The 22,217-nt window shown below is 38.8% G+C and overlaps 1 protein-coding gene, 1 long non-coding RNA gene and 1 pseudogene across 7 annotated transcripts in view; 1 reads left to right on the top strand and 2 right to left on the bottom strand.

The window, feature by feature from the left end:
• The window catches only part of LOC133097834 (uncharacterized), a 61,594-nt gene extending 57,253 nt beyond the window's left edge, over positions 1-4,341 (bottom strand). For 3 of the 4 annotated variants that reach the window (XR_009702071.1, XR_009702072.1, XR_009702069.1), the window contains exon 1: positions 3,164-3,256. This is a non-coding gene — a long non-coding RNA (uncharacterized LOC133097834). Of the gene's footprint in view, positions 1-3,163; positions 3,257-4,184 lie in introns of those variants that run through there. The other variant, XR_009702070.1, reaches the window with a different exon arrangement.
• A 322-nt stretch (positions 4,342-4,663) lies between these two features.
• LOC133097832 (protein Abitram-like) lies at positions 4,664-10,200 on the top strand (annotated as a pseudogene).
• A 465-nt stretch (positions 10,201-10,665) lies between these two features.
• CTNNAL1 (catenin alpha like 1) overlaps positions 10,666-22,217 on the bottom strand; it is a 58,994-nt gene continuing 47,442 nt past the window's right edge. For 2 of the 3 annotated variants that reach the window (XM_061200130.1, XM_061200132.1), the window contains 7 exons: positions 20,074-20,124; positions 19,826-19,980; positions 16,257-16,305; positions 13,236-13,292; positions 12,979-13,092; positions 12,214-12,297; positions 10,666-12,073 (listed from right to left, as the gene is read on the bottom strand). In XM_061200130.1, coding sequence (XP_061056113.1) covers positions 12,008-12,073; positions 12,214-12,297; positions 12,979-13,092; positions 13,236-13,292; positions 16,257-16,305; positions 19,826-19,980; positions 20,074-20,124 — 576 coding nt within the window. In that variant the 3' untranslated portion in view covers positions 10,666-12,007. The remainder of the gene's footprint in view (positions 12,074-12,213; positions 12,298-12,978; positions 13,093-13,235; positions 13,293-16,256; positions 16,306-19,825; positions 19,981-20,073; positions 20,125-22,217) is intronic. The other variant, XM_061200131.1, reaches the window with a different exon arrangement.

Below are 22,217 nucleotides of genomic sequence, written 5' to 3'. Positions count from 1 at the left end.
AGATACTACAAAAAAAGAAAATTACAGACCAATATCACTGATGAATATAGATGCAAAAATCCTCAACAAAATACTAGCGAACAGAATCCAACAACACATTAAAAGGATCATACACCATGATCAAATGGGATTTATCCCAGGGATGCAAGGATTCTTCAGTATACGCAAATCAATCAATGTGATACACCATATTAACAAACTGAAGAATAAAAACCATATGATCATCTCAATAGATGCAGAAAAAGCTTTTGACAAAATTCAACACCCTTTTATGATAAAAACTCTCCAGAAAGTGGGCATAGAGGGAACCTACCTCAACATAATACAGGCCATATACGAGAAACCCAGAGCAAACATCATTCTCAATGGTGAAAAACTGAAAGCATTTCCTCTAAGATCAGGAACGAGACAAGGATGTCCACTCTCACCACTATTATTCAACATAGTTTTGGAAGTCCTAGCCATGGCAATCAGAGAAGAAAAAGAAATAAAAGGAATACAAATTGGAAAAGAAGAAGTAAATCTGTCACTGTTTGCAGATGACATGATACTATACATAGAGAATCCTAAAGATGCCACCAGAAAACTACTAGAGCTAATCAATGAATTTGATAAAGCTGCAGGATACAAAATTAATGCACAGAAATCTCTTGCATTCCTATACGCTAATGATGAAAAATCTGAAAGAGAAATTAAGGAAACACTCCCAGTTACCACTACAACAAAAAGAGTAAAATGCCTAGGAATAAACCTACCTAGGGAGACAAAAGACCTGTATGCAGAAAACTATAAAACAATGATGAAAGAAATTAAAGATGATACCAACAGATGGAGAGATATACCATGTTCTTGGATTGGAAGAATCAATATTGTGAAAATGACTGTACTACCCAAAGCAATCTACAGATTAAACGCAATCCCTATCAAATTACCAATGGCATTTTTTACGGAACTAGAACAAAAAATTTTTAAATTTGTATGGAGACACAAAAGACCCCAAATAGCCAAAGCAGTCTTGAGGGAAAAAAAACAGAGCTGGAGGAATCAGACTCCCTGACTTCAGACTATACTATAAAGCTACAGTAATCAAGACATTATGGTACTGGCACAAAAACAGAAACATAGATCAATGGAACAAGATAGAAAGCCCAGAGATAAACCCACACACCTATGGCCAACTAATCTATGACAAAGGAGGCAAGGATATACAATGGAGAAAAGACAGCCTCTTCAGTAAGTGGTGCCTGGCAAACTGGACAGCTACATGTAAAAGAATGAAATTAGAACACTCCCTAACACCGTACACAAAAATAAACTCAAAATGGATTAGAGACCTAAATGTAAGACCGGACACTATAAAACTCTTAGAGGAAAACATAGGAAGAACACTCTATGACATAAATCACAGCAAGATCCTTTTTGATCCACCTCCTAGAGTAATGGAAATACAAACAAAAATAAACAAGTGGGACCTAATGAAACTTCAAAGCTTTTGCACAGCAAAGGAAACCATAAACAAGACGAAAAGACAACCCTCAGAATGGGAGAAAATATTTGCAAACGAATCAACAGACAAAGTATTAATCTCCAAAATATATAAACAGCTCATGCAGCTCAATATTAAAAATACAAACAACCCAATCCAAAAATAGGCAGAAGACCTAAATAGACATTTCTCCAAAGAAGACATACAGATGGCCAAGAAGCACATGAAAAGCTGCTCAACATCACTAATTATTAGAGAAATGCAAATGAAAACTACAATGAGGTATCACCTCACACCAGTTAGAATGGGCATCATCAGAAAATCTACAAACAACAAATGCTGGAGAGGGTGTGGAGAAAAGGGAACCCTCTTGCACTGTTGGTGGGAATGTAAATTAATACAGCCACTATGGAGAACAGTACGGAGGTTCCTTAAAAAACTAAAAATAGAATTACCATATGATCCAGCAACCCCATTACTGGGCATATACCCAGAGAAAACCATAATTCAAAAAGACAGATGTGGACTTCTCTGGTGGCGCAGTGGTTAAGAATCCGCCTGCCAATGCAGGGGACATGGGTTCAAGCCCTGGTCTGGGAAGATCCCACATGCCACGGAGCAACTATGCTCGTGCGCCACAACTACTGAGCCTGTGCTCTAGAGCCTGCGAGCCACAACTACTGAGCCCGTGTGCCACAACTACTGAAGCCCTCACGCCTAGAGCCTGTGCTCCACAACAAGAGAAGCCACAACAGTGAGAAGCCTGTGCACCGCAACGAAGAGTAGCCCCCACTCATTGCAACTAGAGAAAGCGCGTGTGCAGCAACGAAGACCCAACACAGCCAAAAATAAAAATAAATAAATTTATAAAAAAAAAAAAAAAAAAAGACAGATGCACCCCAATGTTCATTGCAGCACTATTTACAATAGCCAGGTCATGGAAGCAACCTAAATGCCCATCAACAGATGAATGGATAAAGAAGATGTGGTACATATATACAGTGGAATATTACTCAGCCATAAAAAGGAACGAAATTGGGTCATTTGTTGAGATGTGGATGGAACTAGAGACTGTCATACAGAGTGAAGTAAGTCAGAAAGAGGAAAACAAATATTGCGTATTAAAGCATATATGTGGAACCTAGAAAAATGGTACAGATGAACTGGTATGCAGGGCAGAAATTGAGACAGAGACGTAGAGAACAAATGTATGGACACCAAGGGGGGAAAGCGGCGGGGGGGTGGGGTGTGTGTGTGATGAATTGGGCGATTGGGATTGACATGTATACACTGATGTGTATAAAACTGATGACTAATAAGAACCTGCTGTATAAAAAAATTAAATTAAAAAATTAAAAAAAGAAAAAAAATATATGGGAAAGATCAGCACTATTCAGGACGATCGTGAGGTTGGGCTGGAGGAGGGGCAGGATGGAAGCTGCCATGGTATTCCCGAGGAGGATCCAGAGACAACGCCTAGGGTTTCTAGCCTGGGCAAGTTCTTCAGAAGAGGAACAGGTCAGGGCCTTTCTCCCAGATAAGAAGTTCAAGATGAGGCTAATTAGTCTGAAGATAAACCTTGAAACCAAGGACAGTGTCAGGGACTCAGGAGCCTCATCCTTTTCCAACTAAAGCACAAAGCAAAATCAGGAGAGCCTCATTTCACATGCTACACACCTTGTACTGCTGCGAGTTTGGTGGATATAACTTCAGAGCTTCGTTATACAAGTTTTTATCTTTTATTAAGTTTAAGCATTCTGGGAAGTACTCCGGTCCTACAGGAATAAGATTCATACACACACAAGCTTGAGACTTGGGAAGCATAATGGATTTCACTTCTACCAATGGTCCCTACATAAAATCAACAAGGGACCTTTTTAAGACCTGCATAATTAGAGTATCTGGAGAACGGGAATGCAGGAGTGTGAGCTTTAATGAGCACCACTGCAGATTCTGAGGTATGAGAAGCACCAATTGGACCCAGAGTTCTACTTGAAAGGAATCTTACACTACCCCTGATGAATGACCATCCAGCCCAGTGTTTGCTCAGCCTCCTTAGTAAGAATCACCTGGGGAGCTTATTGACCATACACACGCCTGAGTCCCGTCCCAGCCCAGCTGAACCAGATCCTCCAAGGAAGCCAGAAGCTGAATGCTTAACAAGCACCCCAGGTGACTCTTCCTTGTCCCCGTCTCAGCCCTTAGGAAAGAGTCATAACTGCTGAAGCCTGAGGCTCCAGTACTGGTCAGGGATGGGGTGAAGCAGAACACCCGGCATCGTGCCGCTTCGACTCCATATCACCGCCAGTCAAAACTGTGTCAGGGCACTGCCAGTAGGCATGGCCACTCAACTCAGACAAGCTGGGTTTCCTTCAGGTGTCTGCAAACACCACGAGAAGAGTGAATCATCAACCAATTTTGATTTTAAGACACTGAAGTGAATTTCGAGGATGATCACTCCTGACTCAAAGGCATCTGCTCTATCTTCTGAGCTATGGAGCTCCTCCCGTTCATTCAAAGACATTTGCTTTACCCTCAGCTTTTCAAAACACATGATAAAAATAAGGTGCGCGTACGTAATTGTTAACATTTTCAGGTGTGGAAATTGAAATCAGTCTGTCTAAACATTTCATTGCAATTTATACCCTACCTAGTTCGAAAGAATATTTGAAGCAGAAATAAACAGAAATAAACATACCTCTCACTGTCCGCTGCTCCTGAGCTCTCGAGACGCGCACTGGGTCTCCGGGCCGCAGGGCCGCTCGAGCCCTTCAGGTAGTGGCTGAAGCCGGGCGGAGGGGCGACCAGCACGACACCGATCCGGGAGCGAGGCAAGTTGGAAACGCTCCGAGCGGCGCCGGTGTGACGTCACGAGCCGGAGGGGGCGTGGCGTGCCTTCTTCTTTGCCCCGCAAAGTACAGTGAGGAGCTGCGCTCGCGACCGCCCCCTATCCATACGTCCTCCTGCACAGCCTATTGTATCTGAGCCCCGCTTTGACGTCAGACCCCAGCGCTCAGTAATAGGAGCCGGTGGGTGGAGCCTGCGGGGCCTGGGGTGCCTCGGGCGTTTGCGCCACAAGTACCCCGGGCCACCAGCTGGAAAGACACCTTCCTCCCTGGGGAGCGGGAGGAAGCGTCCAGGCCCCAGAGGGCGGGGTTTGCAGCACCCGAGGTCGCCATGGCTACCGATCCCGAGACCCCTGTGGTCGCCTTGGCTGCGGAGCCCGCGGTGCCGTCGCTTGTGGATCGTTACTTCACTCGCTGGTACAAAGCGGGTAAGTGGAGAATGATGTCAGTCTCTTCTGGGCCCAATTTACCTGACAGTATAGGGACTATGATGACAGATCATAAGCCACACGCACCTTCCCCAGCGCTTCCTCCCCACGTCAGAAGGAACTGGATCTCTCTGTTCCCCTGTAGGCCAAGGGAATGGCATTTGCAAGGACTTGGAAAACAGCAGGGTGCATTCTGGGTAGGGCGAGCGCAGTGCGAGTTCACGAGGGTGGGTTGCTTGCGGGAAGATGGTAGACTAAGGTGAGATCCCAGAGGGAGGCAGGAGCTGGATTGCAATCTCCTTGAGTGCCTAAAGGGATTTGAGGGGCTCAGTCCTCCAAGAAGAGGCGATACATAAAATGATTTAAATGGTAGCGGTCTAAACTAAGGTAGAGGCATAGGGATGGAGAGAAGAGGGTGGGTTAGAATAGAGGCATTTAGAAAGCAGAATCTAACAGTTTTACTTAAAGGAAGTCGCTGGTATTACACATTTGCCACTTAGAAGTAGGTATCCTGTTGTACAGCTTTGTGTACTCAGCAAATATCAGTGATGAGAGCATCGTTGGGGACCCTCCTCTAACCCAACTTGCTCCCATTCATTTAGGGATAATAGGTGTACTCATCTTTTACAATATTGAAATATTTTACAATAGCATACGTTTTATTAGCCAGACTTAGTGTAACCAACCGTCCGGTTAACCCTGGATTGAGGTGTTTTCCGGAATCCATTACTTTCAACGCTAATATCAGGACAGTCCTGAGTGAACCAGGATGAGTTAAGTCTCTCTAAAATTGACCAACAAAACATGCTACTAAATTAAAGAATACATTACTAATCACTTTTTTTCTAATAGAAATGATTGTACTCATTTTAAAGTGAGGATAAAAAAAGGTGGAGCAAAGAGTTAATCATCATTTTAACATTGAATGAATGATTCCATCTGGACCAGATATCTTTAAATACTTTATGGTCAGCCTTTAGGTATATCTTTTTGAGTAATGAAGGGATACCAGTGATGTATGTGTCCAGCCTTAATAATTAACTACCTCTATGAACCAAAGAAAGTACTACACAGTGGTAGTAAATATTGACTCAACAGCCATCAGACTCATTCATTTCTTCTAGATGTCAAAGGAAAACCCTGTGAGGACCACTGTATACTACAACACTCTAACCGATAAGCAAATTGGGAATTGTAAATTATCAAAAAAAATTTTTTTCTGGCATTGTAGCCTGGTATGGTCTTGTATTGAATATTCATTAAATGATTATCTTCCACTGTATTGAGATGGTATTATTTATAGTAGGAGTTTGGTTGACAAGAATGAGTCTTTCAGTGCCTACACTAAACAAATAAACTTGCTTACCCAAACATCCAAATGGAGGACCACACCCCCAGTCAGCTACTACCTCAAGTAACCAGCCTGTGCCTAACCACTGAATTGCCCAAGCCCATGGAGAGGGCTAGGGTAGAAGCACAGATGGTAGCCTGTATATACTGGCATGCCTTACTTTTCTCTCTTCCTCCTCAGTGCTGTCTAAGCACCTCTGGTACGCTTCCCTTTTGGGGAAGGAAATTCAGTCCCATTTTCTCCATTTTTATTACTGCATTCTTCTCTTCAGTTACGCTCCAATAGTAGCCAGAGGAAAATGGGGGGAAATGATAGGCTGACTAAACAAATGTCAGCTCAGCTCTTCTTGTGCCAGTAGGAATACTGTGTTATAGGAGGAAGTATCATACCAAGCAATAATACAGGATCAATCTTTGCTCCTCGTACAATATGTGTCATCACACTGGCAGGATCCCATCCAGTTCTTCAAAGTGGAAAAGCAATTAAAAGCATTTCCTATCAAATCAGTACCAACTGTAGCAGACTTCAGAACAAAGTCTCTGGGAAATTTAAGCGGGTATGTTCCTGTATTTCTCTACTTAAATCCTCTATTATCATAATAATGATAGAGCCAGCCAGTCTTAGAACCCAGTAATGTATGCTCAGCATACTTCCCTGGCAGTTAGAGATGATTTTAAGAATACTTAAGCTCTAAGGAAATTCTCAGGCCAAAAAAATGAGGTATTTCAGAAGGTATATTATCTGTCATATTAGCTTCTGGGCCACCATCCCTATCATTCCCAGGATGAAGGATGGAGGAGGTGGGCCTTTGAAAGAACAACTCTAATACCAATATAACAAGATATTTTGTCCCTTCTAGTTTTGTTAAGCCAGTATTTCGAATTCTATAAAATTTAGATGATCAATACTTCTTTATCATAAATTTTCACATGTGAACTTAAAAGTAAAAAAAAGTCCTGAGGTAGTGGGAAAAAAATCAATCTGAGAAAATATACATTATTTGCTTCGTATCAGTTGCCATTCCTAAATCACTGCCAATTTTATACACATCTAGCTACACCCTCTACCTCCACGTAGTGTTTAGTTATAGAAAATGTTACCTGTGCCCTCTACAATTCTAGGCAAGATGGACATTTTACTGTTAAAGGAGGGTATCACACCAAGGACAACTCAATACCATACTAAACTATCCTGACAAACCCCCTGGAAAGGAAAGTTTCAGTGGATGATTTAGGTCCTTCATTTACTGAGTTCATACTAAGAGTTTCTGCTAATTACCTTACTGTTCTGCAAGACCCTTGTTTATACTCCCCTTTATAGGCCTGAAGGCCCCTAATAACCTGCCTTATAATTATTGATTTTTCCTCACTCAGGAAGCAAGTGGACTTTAAAAAGCATGGACCATTCTTAAAAGTCTACAAATTACAAGTAAAACAGTTAGTGCTTGTGATGTTCCTGTCATCAATCTTTGTCCAAAATAGTAGCACTGTTGTTACTACTGAGGAACAGAGAGGAACCTGCACATGGAACCCACTGTAGATAAGCTTTGATCGCATCTCAGCACTGCCCATCATTTATTCTCCCAAGGGAGGTGACCAAAAGGGGTTAAAACACTTCTTTCTGACAGTGGAAGAGCCAGTAGAAGACAAACCATCTGGGACAAATCCCTGGCCCCTCCTCCCAAAAGTGGGGAGTCACACTGACTAGTCTTTTGAAACGAAGTACCTGCAGGCAGAGGAGTGAAGCGCATGCAGTAACACCTGAATGCTGTCTAATAATGTTGTGAGTGGGAAAGAGGCCATAAAGAACAGCATCTTGACCTCAGATGTTTACTGCAGTAAAAATTCCTGGGAAAAAAGAGCAACACATGAGACATGCTTGCATCCATTTCCCATGAGCCTCCTTGTACTGGGTTGGCCAAAAAGTTTGCTCTGGTTTTTCATGTTAGGGAAGAACCTGAATGACTCTATAGATATTCGTCAGAACCTCCCCAGATATATCCATACAGTGGAGTACATGAAAGTATAACGGTACCACAACATTCAAACAGACATATGTCAAAATGTAGTATTTGCTAGCGGGTTATAGGATAATGAGTAAGTTACTCTTATGTGCTACTTACAACTTTTCTGTTTTCCAAATTTTCCTCAAATTGCATTTTTTTTTAATTAGAAAAATATCCCTTCTTCAGAAAGTCTCAGTGATTGACCTAATAAAGAAGTTCCTTTCTCTATTAAGTTCTAATATAAAAACAAGGTAGGAATCTTAATGAAACTAACTTTGTACAATATTGCTGTCATTCTCTATAATGTTGAATTTTATATTATTGCTTATTGATGAGATTTTCCTACATTCCTTTTGAAATCTTTACATTTGGCTATGTGCAGCTTTCTCATGTACAGTTAAATATAAAGTATAATAAGATAAAATATATTCTTAATATGTAACTAAACTACCTATTATCACATTTGTCTTAGTCTGCTTTTTCCCCTAGAGCCTAGGATGGTGCCTAGCCCATAGAGGCATTTAATATATAACTATTTGAATAAATGAATGGTTTTTCTGTACTTGTCATTTTTATTTAAAACGCTAATTCCAGGAATATATCCTATTGTAACTCTGAGGGCTGCCTCACAAAGAAAAGTGAAAATGTACATCAATTAATTTTTTTCTTCCCTTTTATTATCAGGGGGCACAGATTCTAATAGAACTTGCACCTCTGTGTAAGATTTACTGCTCTGATGGAAAAGAATACACCATATATAGGTGAGTTACTTTTTAACCACAATTTTGGAGAAACAAAGAAGATAATATTTTTCTTCAAAGCAATTTTTTCTTTAAATAGCTGTGTTAGAGGACGGTTGATGGAAGTGAATGAAAACATCCTCCATAAGCCATCTATTCTTCAAGAGAAGGTAAAAGGGTCTGGGGAAGTAAGATCCCATCCACACACTTTTTATCTGATTTTTTACCATTTGACAGTATTAAATATTCTATTTCCCTTCTAGCCATCCACCGAAGGCTACACTGCAGTTGTGTTGCCCAAGTTTGAAGAAAGTAAAAGCATAACAGAAGGGTTACCGACACAAAAACAGTATGAAGAAGTCGTGGTGAAACGCATCAATGCCACAACAGCGACCTCATGAGGATTAAGATTGAGTAAAAACAACAGGGCATTCTTATCCTTACCTGGCCTACCAGTCAGTGCACTAAGGAAGAACCAGAGATGCTGAAGCATACTTCACACCCAGCCATCCGCAGGGAGGCCTGATCTTAAAACCTGACCTAGGTTTCCTTCTTCGTCTTGCATAACAAGCCTTGATTCCATTTTGTCTTCAACCTCCCAGATCTGCCTGCCCATGTACTCACTCTGTTCTTTTGCTTTTCTCTTTCTAATAACTGGCAAGCGACAGACGTTTTTCTGATTAAAAGCCAACAAACAAAGCACGTTGAAGAAAATTTGAAAAAGACAGAAAAGACAGCAAAATAAAAAAATAATTTACCCATCATCCTGTAACCCGTTAGTAAATACTAGGTTTTGATGTAATTCTGTTTGAATATTATGGCATGGTTATTGTTTTTGCCTCAATTTTCCATCACTTTGAAGTTGAAAAACAACTGGCCTTTCTTACCCAATCTACTTCAGTGTGACACGACCGAAACATCTGGTCCCACCCCTTCTTCCCCAACTCCCCCGCTTAGGTTGCCGGGCAGAGGCAGGGTGTAGAGTGTACCTTCTCTAAGTCTATGGGTTGGCCTTCAACTCTGAACAATGTAGCACTGTAACACTGGTTTCTTAATGAGGGACACATGAAAAGGCTTTGAAAGGGGCTTTGCTAACATGGAAGTATCAATATTATAATGCTGTATGAAGTAACATGTGCATTTGTGGTCTCTCAGTCTCACACTCTAGTTACAGAGTAACCAGCGAAGAAGTTCCCGAGAGGTTCCTGGAATTCGAAGACACAGATGCTTTTGAACAGAACAAAAGCTTTCACATCATTTAAACAATAAACAAAAAACTATGAATTTATGGTTTAAAATTGTATACTTGTTTACATTGAATTTCAAATAAAAGAACTTTTCAAATTGTTATTTTTCCTTAAGGGCTGCAACACATACATACATATAAATATATGGTTTTAAATAAAACGATTATCATTGACATGTAAATTCTTTTGGTTCTCTATCATCTTATGCTGTTGAAGTGATAAGTTATCCCTTTCCTACCACCACTTGCATTTAAATAAGAGAATTCTCATTTCAGGTATGTAAACTCTTTTGTAAATAAATTTTTTAAAATTATTTTTGACTTACAAGGAAACTTTTAACTTAAGTGCCAGCATGACTCTCCCCTAAGTAGACCCACCAGATGTGATACAGGTAGTAACTCTACAAACATCTACCTTGATAGTGCTATGAGGTGAAAGTGTAAGCACAAAACAGCAAATCCCCATTTCAGGTAGCACAAATGATTTCCAAAGATGTCATAAAACAAAGATACTAAAGACAGTAAAAGAATTATATATCTATTTTACATATAACGTTACCTCACATCATTTTCCCATTATTTCCATTGTAATTTAAAAGAATATTTTGGTTTCAGGGCATAAAAATCATGTTTGATGATTTTTATAAAGAAATATTTTATAAAGGTCATAACCAAGCTGAGTGCATCCCATTTTCTCTCCAAGGCCTACAGTAAATTCAAGTTTCCTTCAATAAAATATTGACTAGCTAATTGGTAGTACTGTGGTTCTTCAGGATCTTGTGAATATTGACTGTGGTGGCTGACCCAGATAATGATCATCAGACGAGCTTATAGAACTACTGCCATTTGGCAACTGACAGGTCCCGTTAGATTTCAAAATAAATTTCAAAGCATCGGGATACAAGCACAAAAAACAAAGTTAACTATACTACACCATAAGGGCGGAACTTATAACCAGATCCTTCAATCAAAACCCACCCCAGAAAAACAAAAGCTTTAAACCGTAAAACTAAAAAGACTAAAGTTGTTTATTTGTTTTATAATGAACATTCCAAAGGCACATATATAAAATGTATGCTTACTCAGAATTTATTTTAAACAGCTTAGTTCAATTATTCTCTGTCTTCTACCTTCTGTTCCATCAGTCACTACTCAGAAGTACAAAAACTACTTTTTAAGCCAGTAAGATAGGCTTAGGATTCCAGCTAATATTCAGGGCAGACAGGCCAGCTATGCTAGAACGAGAACTAAAACCATCTCCTAGTGAGTTCCTCCAGGAAGCTCCAGGAGTGAGCTCCATGGCCCTGCTTTTGGGTGGGAGCGGGACATGCATCACAACAGATTTCCTGTGCTCTGTGAAACCCTTACTAGAGAACAAACGTGTGCTCCTGGCATGGATGATCCGTGACAGAGGGGACAGCGGAGGCCCAGTCATACTCAGTGGACAGAGGGATTGAAGAAGAGTCCACAGGTTTAAGGAAAACCCTGCATCACCCAGACTACTGTGTCTCTTCTGCTGCAACTTGGTATAGTAGATGATAAGCTTAAATTTAAAAAAATAGGAAGTTAGGGTAAAATATGCCAAAAGTGATCATATATTCAAAATAGTTTCTTTGGATTAAACTGTCATTAAGACAGTAGGGATATTTGGTTTGACTTAAAGAACATAATTCATGGCAACGTCCCATTCTAAAATCACACTGCAATTAGAAATATAGCAACTACCATGGCATTTAATAGTTGTCAGAAAGCTTCACAATCGGTTTCATGATCAGAAAATAAAGCAAGATTTCAGTTTGTTTTCTTTACAAAATTGTTCAGTTTCTGAAATATAAAGGATCATTTGCTTTCTAAAAATGTCAGCTTTGCCACATGGTGTTCCAGAGATCTGACCTCAAAAGCTTCTCAAGTTTTACCATCCACAGAATCTTTATTTGTAACTGAGACCCATCTGTTGTTTTCCATTTGAAGCTGGAAAGAATTAAGAAAATTAGTTTCTGTTTTACTTTACTCTTAAAATAACTGCAAAATTAAATAGTATCTATTTCTTTTGCACTCTCCTTTAGACTTAATTTTTTAAATGTAAGTTTAAGATACACAAATTATCTTACCTTCTTCAGCAGTTTATAGCAAAGTGAGAGAAGTTGGACCAAAGTAGCCATTATGCATCTTGTCTTTGTAATACTCTTATCAACCTATAGTGACAGAAAGCAAGCAAATCAAATTCTTATAAGGAGGCTTACAAAAGACTTTATCATTTAGTTTGAAAATGGTAAAAATTTCTTCATTATAGAAATCTAAGGGATCTCAAAGGGTACACAGATTAAGGCATCTGAGCTGACTTGATGACCTGAGGTCCCAGAACACAGAAGCAGGGATTGTTGCCCAAGTCTCATGCCAATTTCATGGAACCCCAGGAAGAATGGATGGAAAATCAACCTGTTCTATTTCAGATGGTTTAGGGGCTTCTCAAAGTGCACCAAATAGTGGCAGTGAACCCCCTTCTTTGCAATTCCTTGCACTCTACGTTTTTGCACTCAAACTCCCTAAAACAACAGAAGCCCTTCACTCTGAGGGGTCTGTGCCCTAGTTAGTCAGGTGATGATGTTGGGATTTAAGGGTAGCTGCTCCACGCTGTGGTATTAATCATGTCCAAAAAGCTAATTTACTTGGTGAACCTACTGCTTCCTGGGGTCAGTTATAACTGCAGATGATAAACGGTTCTTGCAGTCAAGGCAGGAAAAATGGAAATAAATTGTTCTTCTGTAGGTATTAACACTTTATTTGAAGAAAAAGGGGCTGGAAGCTAACCTAATAAAAAAAAAAGTGTGAAAGTTTCTCAAGTGCTTTCCTGAATGTCCCACCCTCCCTTTTACCTTTAGAAACACTTGATTCTGCAAAGGTATCTTAGTTACTGCCTGGAGCTGGTGGCATAGAGGAACAAGCTTGTTTATTTCCAGGAGAAGCATAAGCTTATCATCATCTTTCAGCTGAAATGTAAATAAGGAAGTTATAACAACTCCAGTGAAATTCCATCTTTTAAACCTTAAATACCTTTATACCTTAATAATATACCCTCAAAGTGGGTATTTATGACATCACCACCAGCACCAGGCAGGGATACGTGCATTACCTGTTTTGAGAAAGCTTGCACACTTGAAGCAAGCTTCAAACCCTCTTCAACAAAAACCTGGTAGAAAGGAAAAACATCACTACGTTAGGTGTATGTCGTCAAGATAGTTGGTAAGAAATACACTCATGGATAATTCGCATACAGAATTTAAAAAATAAAACCTAAACATAAAAGGTCTGTCATGGAACTTTTATGGTTTTTGTTGTATCCAGGAAAACGCAAGAGTTTAACTGTATTCAGAAGCAGATTTCCCAGACCTGATGCAGAATCAGTCCCTGCAGTGGCTCCCCTACACCGGGACACCTCCAATTACTGTGCAGGATCGCACAGACATTTGATACTTAGCCATAAAAATTATGCCTGGGCTTTTAGATGGATCCGAAGCTCATCTCATAATATCCCCAATTATAAGAGGGTGTTGAATCTTGGAACATGGGGTCAAAAGGGTTAGATGAGGTCAAAAGCGTTAGAACATTCCTGCTTCCAGCTCAGCAAGATAGAATTTGTCACCTATACACATTCTTCAACTAGCCATTTGAGGGGATTATTTTTTCCCTATTCAGCATACATTGTACAATTTAGTGAGGAGAAGAGGATGATGGGAAAGAATACTGAAAAATACTTTAGAATATTCGGGATGATTATTTTTAAATGGTACACAGAATCTTTTAGAGTGAGAGATACCAGGGAAGTGAAGACTGAGCTTTAGGTGGCAGCAGGAAGAATGAAAAGAACAGGGCAAATTTGAGAGTGATTTGTGAAGAAAAATAATAGATCTTGGTAATAAATTAGATAAAGCATATGAAGATGCAGAACAGGGAGGCAAATAATTTCAGGGTTAACTTTAACTCTCTTTCCAACAGCCTTGCTATCACTGGATAAACTGATCTCAAGGTCAAATAGTCCTTAGCATCCTTCCCTATCCTTTAAAAGGGAAACCAGTGCATTTTAAACATACCTTCTAACCAAACGGAATGACTCACTTACCCACATGTTCCTCATCATTCCACATTCCCACTTTCTCTGTACACATCTTCTCCTCCCTTCTAGCCTTCAAACCCCTTGGGGGCAAGATCCCTGTCTCACAGAGTACCATGGTTTTAAAACCACCTTAAAGCTGATGACTCCCAAATCTCTCTGTCCATTCTTGACCTAACCTGACACCACTCCTGTTCATCCTACTTCGGCAAAATAAAATGCTTGATTTTCTCCCTCTAAATTCGGTGTTGTCCCTCTGTTCTCTCGCTCAGTAAATGGTGCTAACATTTACCCTGTTGGTCAAGCCAAAAACCTTTTAAAACAGAAGTCAGGTCATGCCATTGCTCCTCAAAACCCTCAATGGGTTTTCCATCATTCTTGAAAAATAAAATCAAGGTTCTTCCCATGGCTCAGAGATGTCATATGTTACCACCTTCCTTCTGGCTCACTACATTCCACCCACGCCTGTCTCCTTGTTCTTCTTCAGACACCTCCAGCCTACCCCTACACCTCAGGGCCTTTGCACTTGTTCTGTCTGCCTGAAATATTCGACCCCAAGATATCCATCTAGCTCACTCTCTCAACACTCTACTCTACTCAGATGTTACCTCCTTAAAGAGGTCTTTCCTGACCACCCCCCTTCTATCACCTCTCTTCTTATCCTACAGGATTTTATCTCTCGGTACTTATATATGGGCATTATATATTTAACTTTTCATTGTCTATCTGCTCCCACTAGAATGTAAGCTCCATGGGGTGGGGACTTTCCTTTGTTCACTCTTCTCCAAAGCTCTCATCCCCAGGGTTTGACACACAGTACAAACTCAATGAATATGTGATGAACATTTTATGTAGACAATCAGCAGATGTTGGTTTAATGAATAAGCTAACACAGGAAGAAGGTGAGTAGTGGATCTTTTACAGTGAAATACTCTCTATGGTGTGGTGTGACTTGGAATGGATATGGGTCAAACTGAACAAAATGAATCCAGAATTTCTCCCAACTTTTTAAAAAGGGAAATAGCTCACTTATAGTCAACTTTACAGAAAATTCCGAATGAAGTATTTTCTATAATTCTTCTGACTCTTGACAATCACCCTCTCAAGCTGAAATCCCTTCCCTGAAGAGGCTCAGGTGAAAGCACATGGGAATGCCAAAGGAAAACACATAACATTGATAAAGTGATAGAAATTTCAAATTTCAAATGCAAGAATGCCCTTGGTTCTAGAGAGGCAAACAGACTAACATGAGAGTCAGGGGAAATAAGAAAGGACTCTTGAAATCCACTTATCAATCTAAGCCTCTAGGTAAGCGAGGAGAATTAGAGCTAGGCCTATGTGGAGTTTCATGAGACACATAGGGCAGAAGGGTGAGTGTCAGTATGTGTCTCTCCCTGAATGCCTTAAATCATCAGGAATATGGAAGAAGAAAAGGAAACTAACATGTACTGAGAACCTGTAATGGTCTCAACCCTATGACAAGTGCTTTCTTATGTGTTATCTTATTTAATCAATATCATTCATCCAATTCAATAATGAAGAAGCCAAAAAGCTTTCCTCACATTTAGGACAGTATAAGATATGCATCTGCTGACAGGATATTTTTCACCTACTTGGGAAAACCTGAAACTTAATATTGCATCTAGTGACTATCAAAGCCCATTCTACTTTATCCCTATGATATTTAAGCTTTTTTCCACTAAGATAACCAAAACAGCGCCACAAAATGCTACTGCAGTCCTCTGCTTTTCTACCACTCTCTACGGTACACATGTGCTGTGTACGTAGGTAAACATACAAACATGATGCAGTAAATCATTAAGAAAACTAGCTATCACGAACTTTTAGCCCAGAATTAAAGTATCAGCATAGGGGAACTCCCTGGCGGTCCAGTGGTTAGGACTCGGCACTCTCACTGCCAGGGCCCTGGGTTCGATTCCTGGTCAGGGAACTAATAAGATCCCTCGAGCTGCATGGTGCAGCCAAAATAATAATAATAATAATAAAAATAAAATATTAGCATAAAATGGAAATAAAACATACCTCTAGTTGATGAATTAAATCCTGGGAAGTTTTTATTGGTCCCTCTCCCCTGAAATAAAGTGAATTATTAAGGGGGTAAGAAAAAGTTATTGCCTGGAAATTGATTTTATATTAAAGTTTTAGAGCATTTTGTGTATTAACAGATCCCAAATTTTGAACAATAATATTGAATAGACTAATAATATTGTAACTATTCTTAAAGCAGCTTTAACATTTAACTATTACCTCTTAAGGCACTTTTAAAAAAAACTGGTAAACATTATATATGTTAATTTTATAATGTAAAGAAACTTAAAACTGAGACGTTATATTTAAGTTTTATTTTTCTTTTTTAACCTTCTTCATTTTGCTTCATAAGTTAAAGATATGAGATCTGATAATATGCCTTAACTAAAAGGCCTTTGTTCCATAATGGAAAAAAGGTCAGACCAAAATCAGGACATTCTCATTTTTGATTCTAATTTCAACTCTGGCAGGAATTCAGTTGTTTCTGATGAGGCTGTCAGTTAAGTTTCAATTCTGAGTCTATAAAATAATCATAGCAATATTTGTGCTACCGCTCTCATCGGAAGATTAGAGAATATCATACTGAAAACTACCAAGAAGAATTCAGACCTTTACAAGTGAAAAGTAAATTATAACAAAGAGCAACAGAATGCATTAAGATGAGCAACAGCCCAGGCATGAATCAGAAGATCTGAAATCTAGTTCACCAGTTCTGCCTTTTAATAGCTATGAGATGTGAACAAAACATTCTTATTCTCTGATAAACTGTTGTAAGGATCAAATGAAATGATGACACAGAAACTACTTTAAAAACCACAAGGCACTGGTAAGTGTGAAATTTTTAAAAACCATAATGCACTAGAAAAGCTAAAATATATAAATTTTAAAGAAATATGAGTAACTGTATATAAATGATAAAGAAATTATATAAATTGTTAAGACAACCTTACATGACAGCCTGAAGAAAAGCTATAAAATTGCCCAGGAAAACTACAAAACTGGATACTGTGAAGACTAACAGATGAGTCTCAGAAAGAAGTAATTAGATGAGGCTGGTAAACCATCATCTTAAGGGAAAACAGAAAAATTGTTTGGGGAAAAACAGGTATACCAACAGGGTGGGTAGAAAACAAAGCCAGCTTGAGATTTTACCACAATCATATTACCAGGACTTGCCAAACTGGCACAAGGTGTTATCCATTACAGAAAATCCATTTTCTTTTCCTGAACTTCAGTGGCTCCTGTCCAATAACCATATTCCAGTAACAAGTCCCATTCCATAGAGCTTTGGTTACCCCTATTCCTCATGCTTCCTAGTCTCTGTGGGATGCATGTCACCCCTTACCAAAATCCACTATTCTGACTCAGAAATAAAAATTGCTGACCATATATAATCCTGAAATATTCTGAAATAAGAAACAAGAAACAAAAGGGGCAATCACAAACTTAAAAAAATTTCTATTGATGAATCCTTTACGTGGGAAGATTTTATATACCAAACTACATTCAGTAAGTAATAATTTATTTCTCGAGTTTCTATTGGTCAGAAAAAATTTTTTAATCTGATTTTTATCACCATGAGATAATTAGCATGATTCCATCTCAAAGGAAAGATCTTTGTTTCTACAGTTAATCTTCACATTTCAGTTACCCACACATTGAGTCTGGGTAAACAAAGGAATTCCATTTTACTTCCTTTTGCAGACTTGACTCATCCGATTTTTAAATGATATGAACCAAGAAAGGAGGTCAAAATTAGTTTTGGGAAAACTCAATCCCTGGAGAAGCTTGCTAAGAATTAAGAACAAAGGAAGGAAACCACCAAAGGGGGGGGGGAAAAAAAGGTCTCCAATGATGGAAAATATGGAAAGATATTAACAAATGACTGCTAACCAGAGGCAAAATTATTCAACTCCTATCATTTCTCCTTCACCCTCCAGAGGAATCATTTCCCTTGAAAAGGTAGAAGATATCATCAAGGCAAGAATGAATGCTTCTTCCTCACTCTTAATCTTCCTTCCATATGAAGGAATCTTCACTAGCACAGCATCCCTCACTTCACTCTGCTCTCTCACTTATTTCACCCCATAGAAGAGGGTGGACATTTATTGATCTTTTCAGTCTTTTTGGTGACTTTGTGAAAATAAATTAGACATGGTAGCCCTTTCTTTTCTCCTTTTTGTCTTGGTAGTAAAGGTGCCTTTGGGATATACCTAGTCTTCCAAGTATTTTAAGAGATACATTCTTCCCCTACAGGGTAAGATTTCTTAATTCTAGGGATTATTTTTAAAAGCCTACTTGTCTATGGCTATAAACCTCATTATTGAGTATCAGCTTTGTCAGTATAAATGTTACTGACCCCATCTGCCTATTCTTTTATTTTTTCATTTTGTTCAGAACTTTAGTGGGGGAAAGGGGCTATTTATTGAGCCCAAAAGCCCACACAGTTGTAGAGATCCCAATTACTTTAACTGAGCTTAAGACTCCAGTCCAAATGGATTACATTCCAGATTACTGAAATAATATGCAGGTGTGAACGACTGCTGGTTATAATTTCAAAATCAAAATGAGTAGGAGAGAAGCCATAACACTGAAGATATCAAGTATCTTCCAGTTTCTAAAAATGAAAAAGACAGATATCAGAAAACGAAAAGCTCGAAGTTATTCCTTGAGAAAATTCTAGAACAGGTCATTGAGCAGAAAATAGATAAAATTTTTAGCAACATGGAAATACTGTACCGTATGTATAGTCTTCCATTATTATAATGGAAGACAAATGTGAGCGACATGGACTTCATTGAGGCATTTGACCAACAGTCTTGTAAGGTGAACAAGACAGAGAATGTAGGTCAGGTAAATGTAAAGTTAGGGAAATTCTCTGCTACATAATGAATACGGATCCATGGAGGTTTGGCACCCTATTGAGGTGGTAGACCTCATGGCTCTATTCTTTGATCTGTATATAATCCGTCACTGTGTAAAGATTTAAAAGGCATGTTTTCTTTTCTTTTTTATATCTTTATTGGAGTATAATTGCTTTACAATGTGTGTTAGTTTCTGCTGTATAACAAAGTGAATCAGCTATAAGTATACATATATCCCCATATCCCCTCCCTCTTGCACCTCCCCCTCCCACCCTCCCTATCCCACCCCTCTAGGTGGTCACAAAGCATCGAGCTGATCTCCCTGTGCTATGCAGCAGCTTCCCACCAGCCATCCATTTTACATTTGGTAGTGTATATATAAAAGGCATGTTTTCTAAACTTACTGATGCTGGCTGGGAGAGACACTGATATATGGGATGACAAAAAGCAGAAAGCAAAATTATTTCAAAATTATGGAAGGAATCGTACACAAACCTAGAAAAGGATCTCTTCTAAATCTAAATCCTAGTTAAATGAATGTCTTCTTGTTGCATTCACTTAATTGTCCTAAGAACTACTTATAGTCTTTTTACCATGTATTTGAAACCGACTTTAACCTATCAATGTAACATGGCACTTTTTCTTTACACCAGATATCATTAAGTTCATTTTAAAAGATCAAAATGTAACTACATTTACCTAGTAAATAAATACAGAGAATAGGCCATACTGGACATGTTCCGTCCGTATCGAACAATCTCGTTCTCCTGATCCTCCCACTTGTCAATCTCGCAGTTAGCATCAGAGGTGAGCAAACCCAGCTTGAGCCCAAGCTTTGCTATCTTGGCTTGCTCCTACAAAACATCCATTTTAATCACAACAATGTAGTCATTAATTATGTAAGAGGAAGATTAAAAGTAAGACTACTGCAAAGAAAAAGGTCTTGCCTCAGAGTCAGGCTTGTCTGGCTTTAATGATTTCAGGTTTGCGTTATTCTTCTGTGACAAGAAAAAGATTAGGACGTCTTAAAAATAGGTACAGTTAATTGTGAAGAAATGCAATAGTCATAGAAAGCATAACAAAGTACCGGTAATGAAATTTAATATAAAAATTTTCAGTACATACTGAAACTATATTAAACTGTTTAAGTAAAAACAAACAACTACAGTTGACCCTTGAACAACGTGGGGCTTAAGGGCATTGACTCTCCGCCCGCAGCCGAAAATCTAAGTATAACTTACAGTCAGCCCTCCGTATCCGCAGTTCCCCTGTGTCTGTGGTTCTGCATCTGTGGATTCAACCAACCCCAGATGGTGTAGCACTGTAGTATGTACTACTGAAAAAAATGCACAAAAAAGTGGACCCCAAAGTTCAAACCCATGCTGTTCAAGGGTCACCTGTAATTGCAAATACTCTACTAATATGTGCGTTCAGCTTTGAAGAAGTAGTTAGTTAGAAATCTGGAGTTAGGGAAAGCAGATCTGTGTCCCAGAAACACTTAAAGACTTCTGCAGTCTTTTCATAGTCCAATTATTATACCCCCAAACCTCCCTGGCCCCTCTGTTAAATTATTCTTAGGAAATGATGTAATAAAATTAATCACTATATGTAGCTTTCAATATATTCCTAATGTTATGACTCTGGAATTCAATTCCTTTAACAAGTTTGCCTTTTTGAGGGCTAAATTTCAGCACCCTAGTTTCACTGACATCCAGATTCCTAATCCTATATGCCAGGTTATATAGGAGATTATACTTAGAATTTAGGATTTAATATTTGAACCAGCATGTTTGATGGCCCCTATATTTGAAACAACAAGTTTGTTTCTACGTAGGCTATTTAGAACTCAGAATATATTTCCCCTAGGGGAGAAGAAAACATTGTGCACTGGTTAGGTTACCAGGCTGGCCCACAGATGCTTACTTACTTGTAGAAACCACTACCAATAGCAATGTTTCTTTGAAAAATATATCCAGAAGTTCTCTGGAGATTGCAGCCCAAGTTGGGCATTCCTCTCATTCTGAGATCTGGTGGGAACTCCCCTAGCTGGGGCAGGAGTTCCAGAACAGCTGGGCTAGTAGAGATAGAAGGGCCAGGAGATGCAGGGAGCCATTTATTTTTTTAAAGGAAACATTTATTTAAACCATCCACACACACACACACACACCCCCCACAGAGTATATATTCACACACATGTACACAAAATACAGATTATGATAAAACAAAACACTCAGGTGCCCACTTAGCTTAAGAAGACAGCTTTGAGGTATATGTGTACTTCTCCGTTTTTTGTTTCTCTTATTATTACCATGACTTATTGCTTCTGACCAGCTATTCTGTCACCAGTTTAACTGCAGAATAGAAGAGCCTCAACTTTTTCCCTTTTTTCTATCCCATCGTTTATATTTGTTCATTTAACATTGCCCTTTTGAAATTTTCTAATCCTGTTTACTATAGAAGAAATAGGAGAAGGTAAAGGACAGAAAATAAATACAGGGAATCTATAAAGAGGCATGGACACACACACACACACACAGGCTGCCTCTTAGGTTCATTAGAAAATAAACAGAGATGGACCAATGATCTCTTTGGCTCCTCCTTGTATAGTCACATCATCTGCATCTTCTTCCTTAGTCTAGCATAAAGCAACTTATAAAGCATTTAAGAAAGTTAACAATACCCTAGAGGTTTTTAGGTTTTATTTTATTTAGAATCTTACAACCCCATCTTATTCTTTTAAATTTAGTTGTGTTTTCGTTATTTTTATTTTTACTTTTACAAATTATTATTATCAAAGTGTTTAATGAAGACCGAAAGGGAATTGCCTGAAAAGGTACAGAAACCATCTTAATAATGTAACCAAGCTTGCCATCTAGTGGGCACTATTTTGCAATGCAGTCAAGATGCATCAGCTTCAATTGTGTAAAGCTAAATAAAGCATTTCAAGTCTCTAAATATAAACAGAATGGCTTATTTTCATCAAGAAAATTAAGAAAGTTATTAGTTTGCATAAAATTGTTCCAACATGACCTTGTGAATTAGACCCAAGATATGAAGAATAAAAAGACCTCTGACTTCAGATTATGGCTTC

The sequence above is a fragment of the Eubalaena glacialis genome, chromosome 9, assembly GCF_028564815.1.
Source record: "Eubalaena glacialis isolate mEubGla1 chromosome 9, mEubGla1.1.hap2.+ XY, whole genome shotgun sequence".
Classification (NCBI taxonomy): Eukaryota; Metazoa; Chordata; class Mammalia; order Artiodactyla; family Balaenidae; genus Eubalaena; species Eubalaena glacialis.
This window is presented reverse-complemented; position numbering and strand designations above follow the sequence as displayed.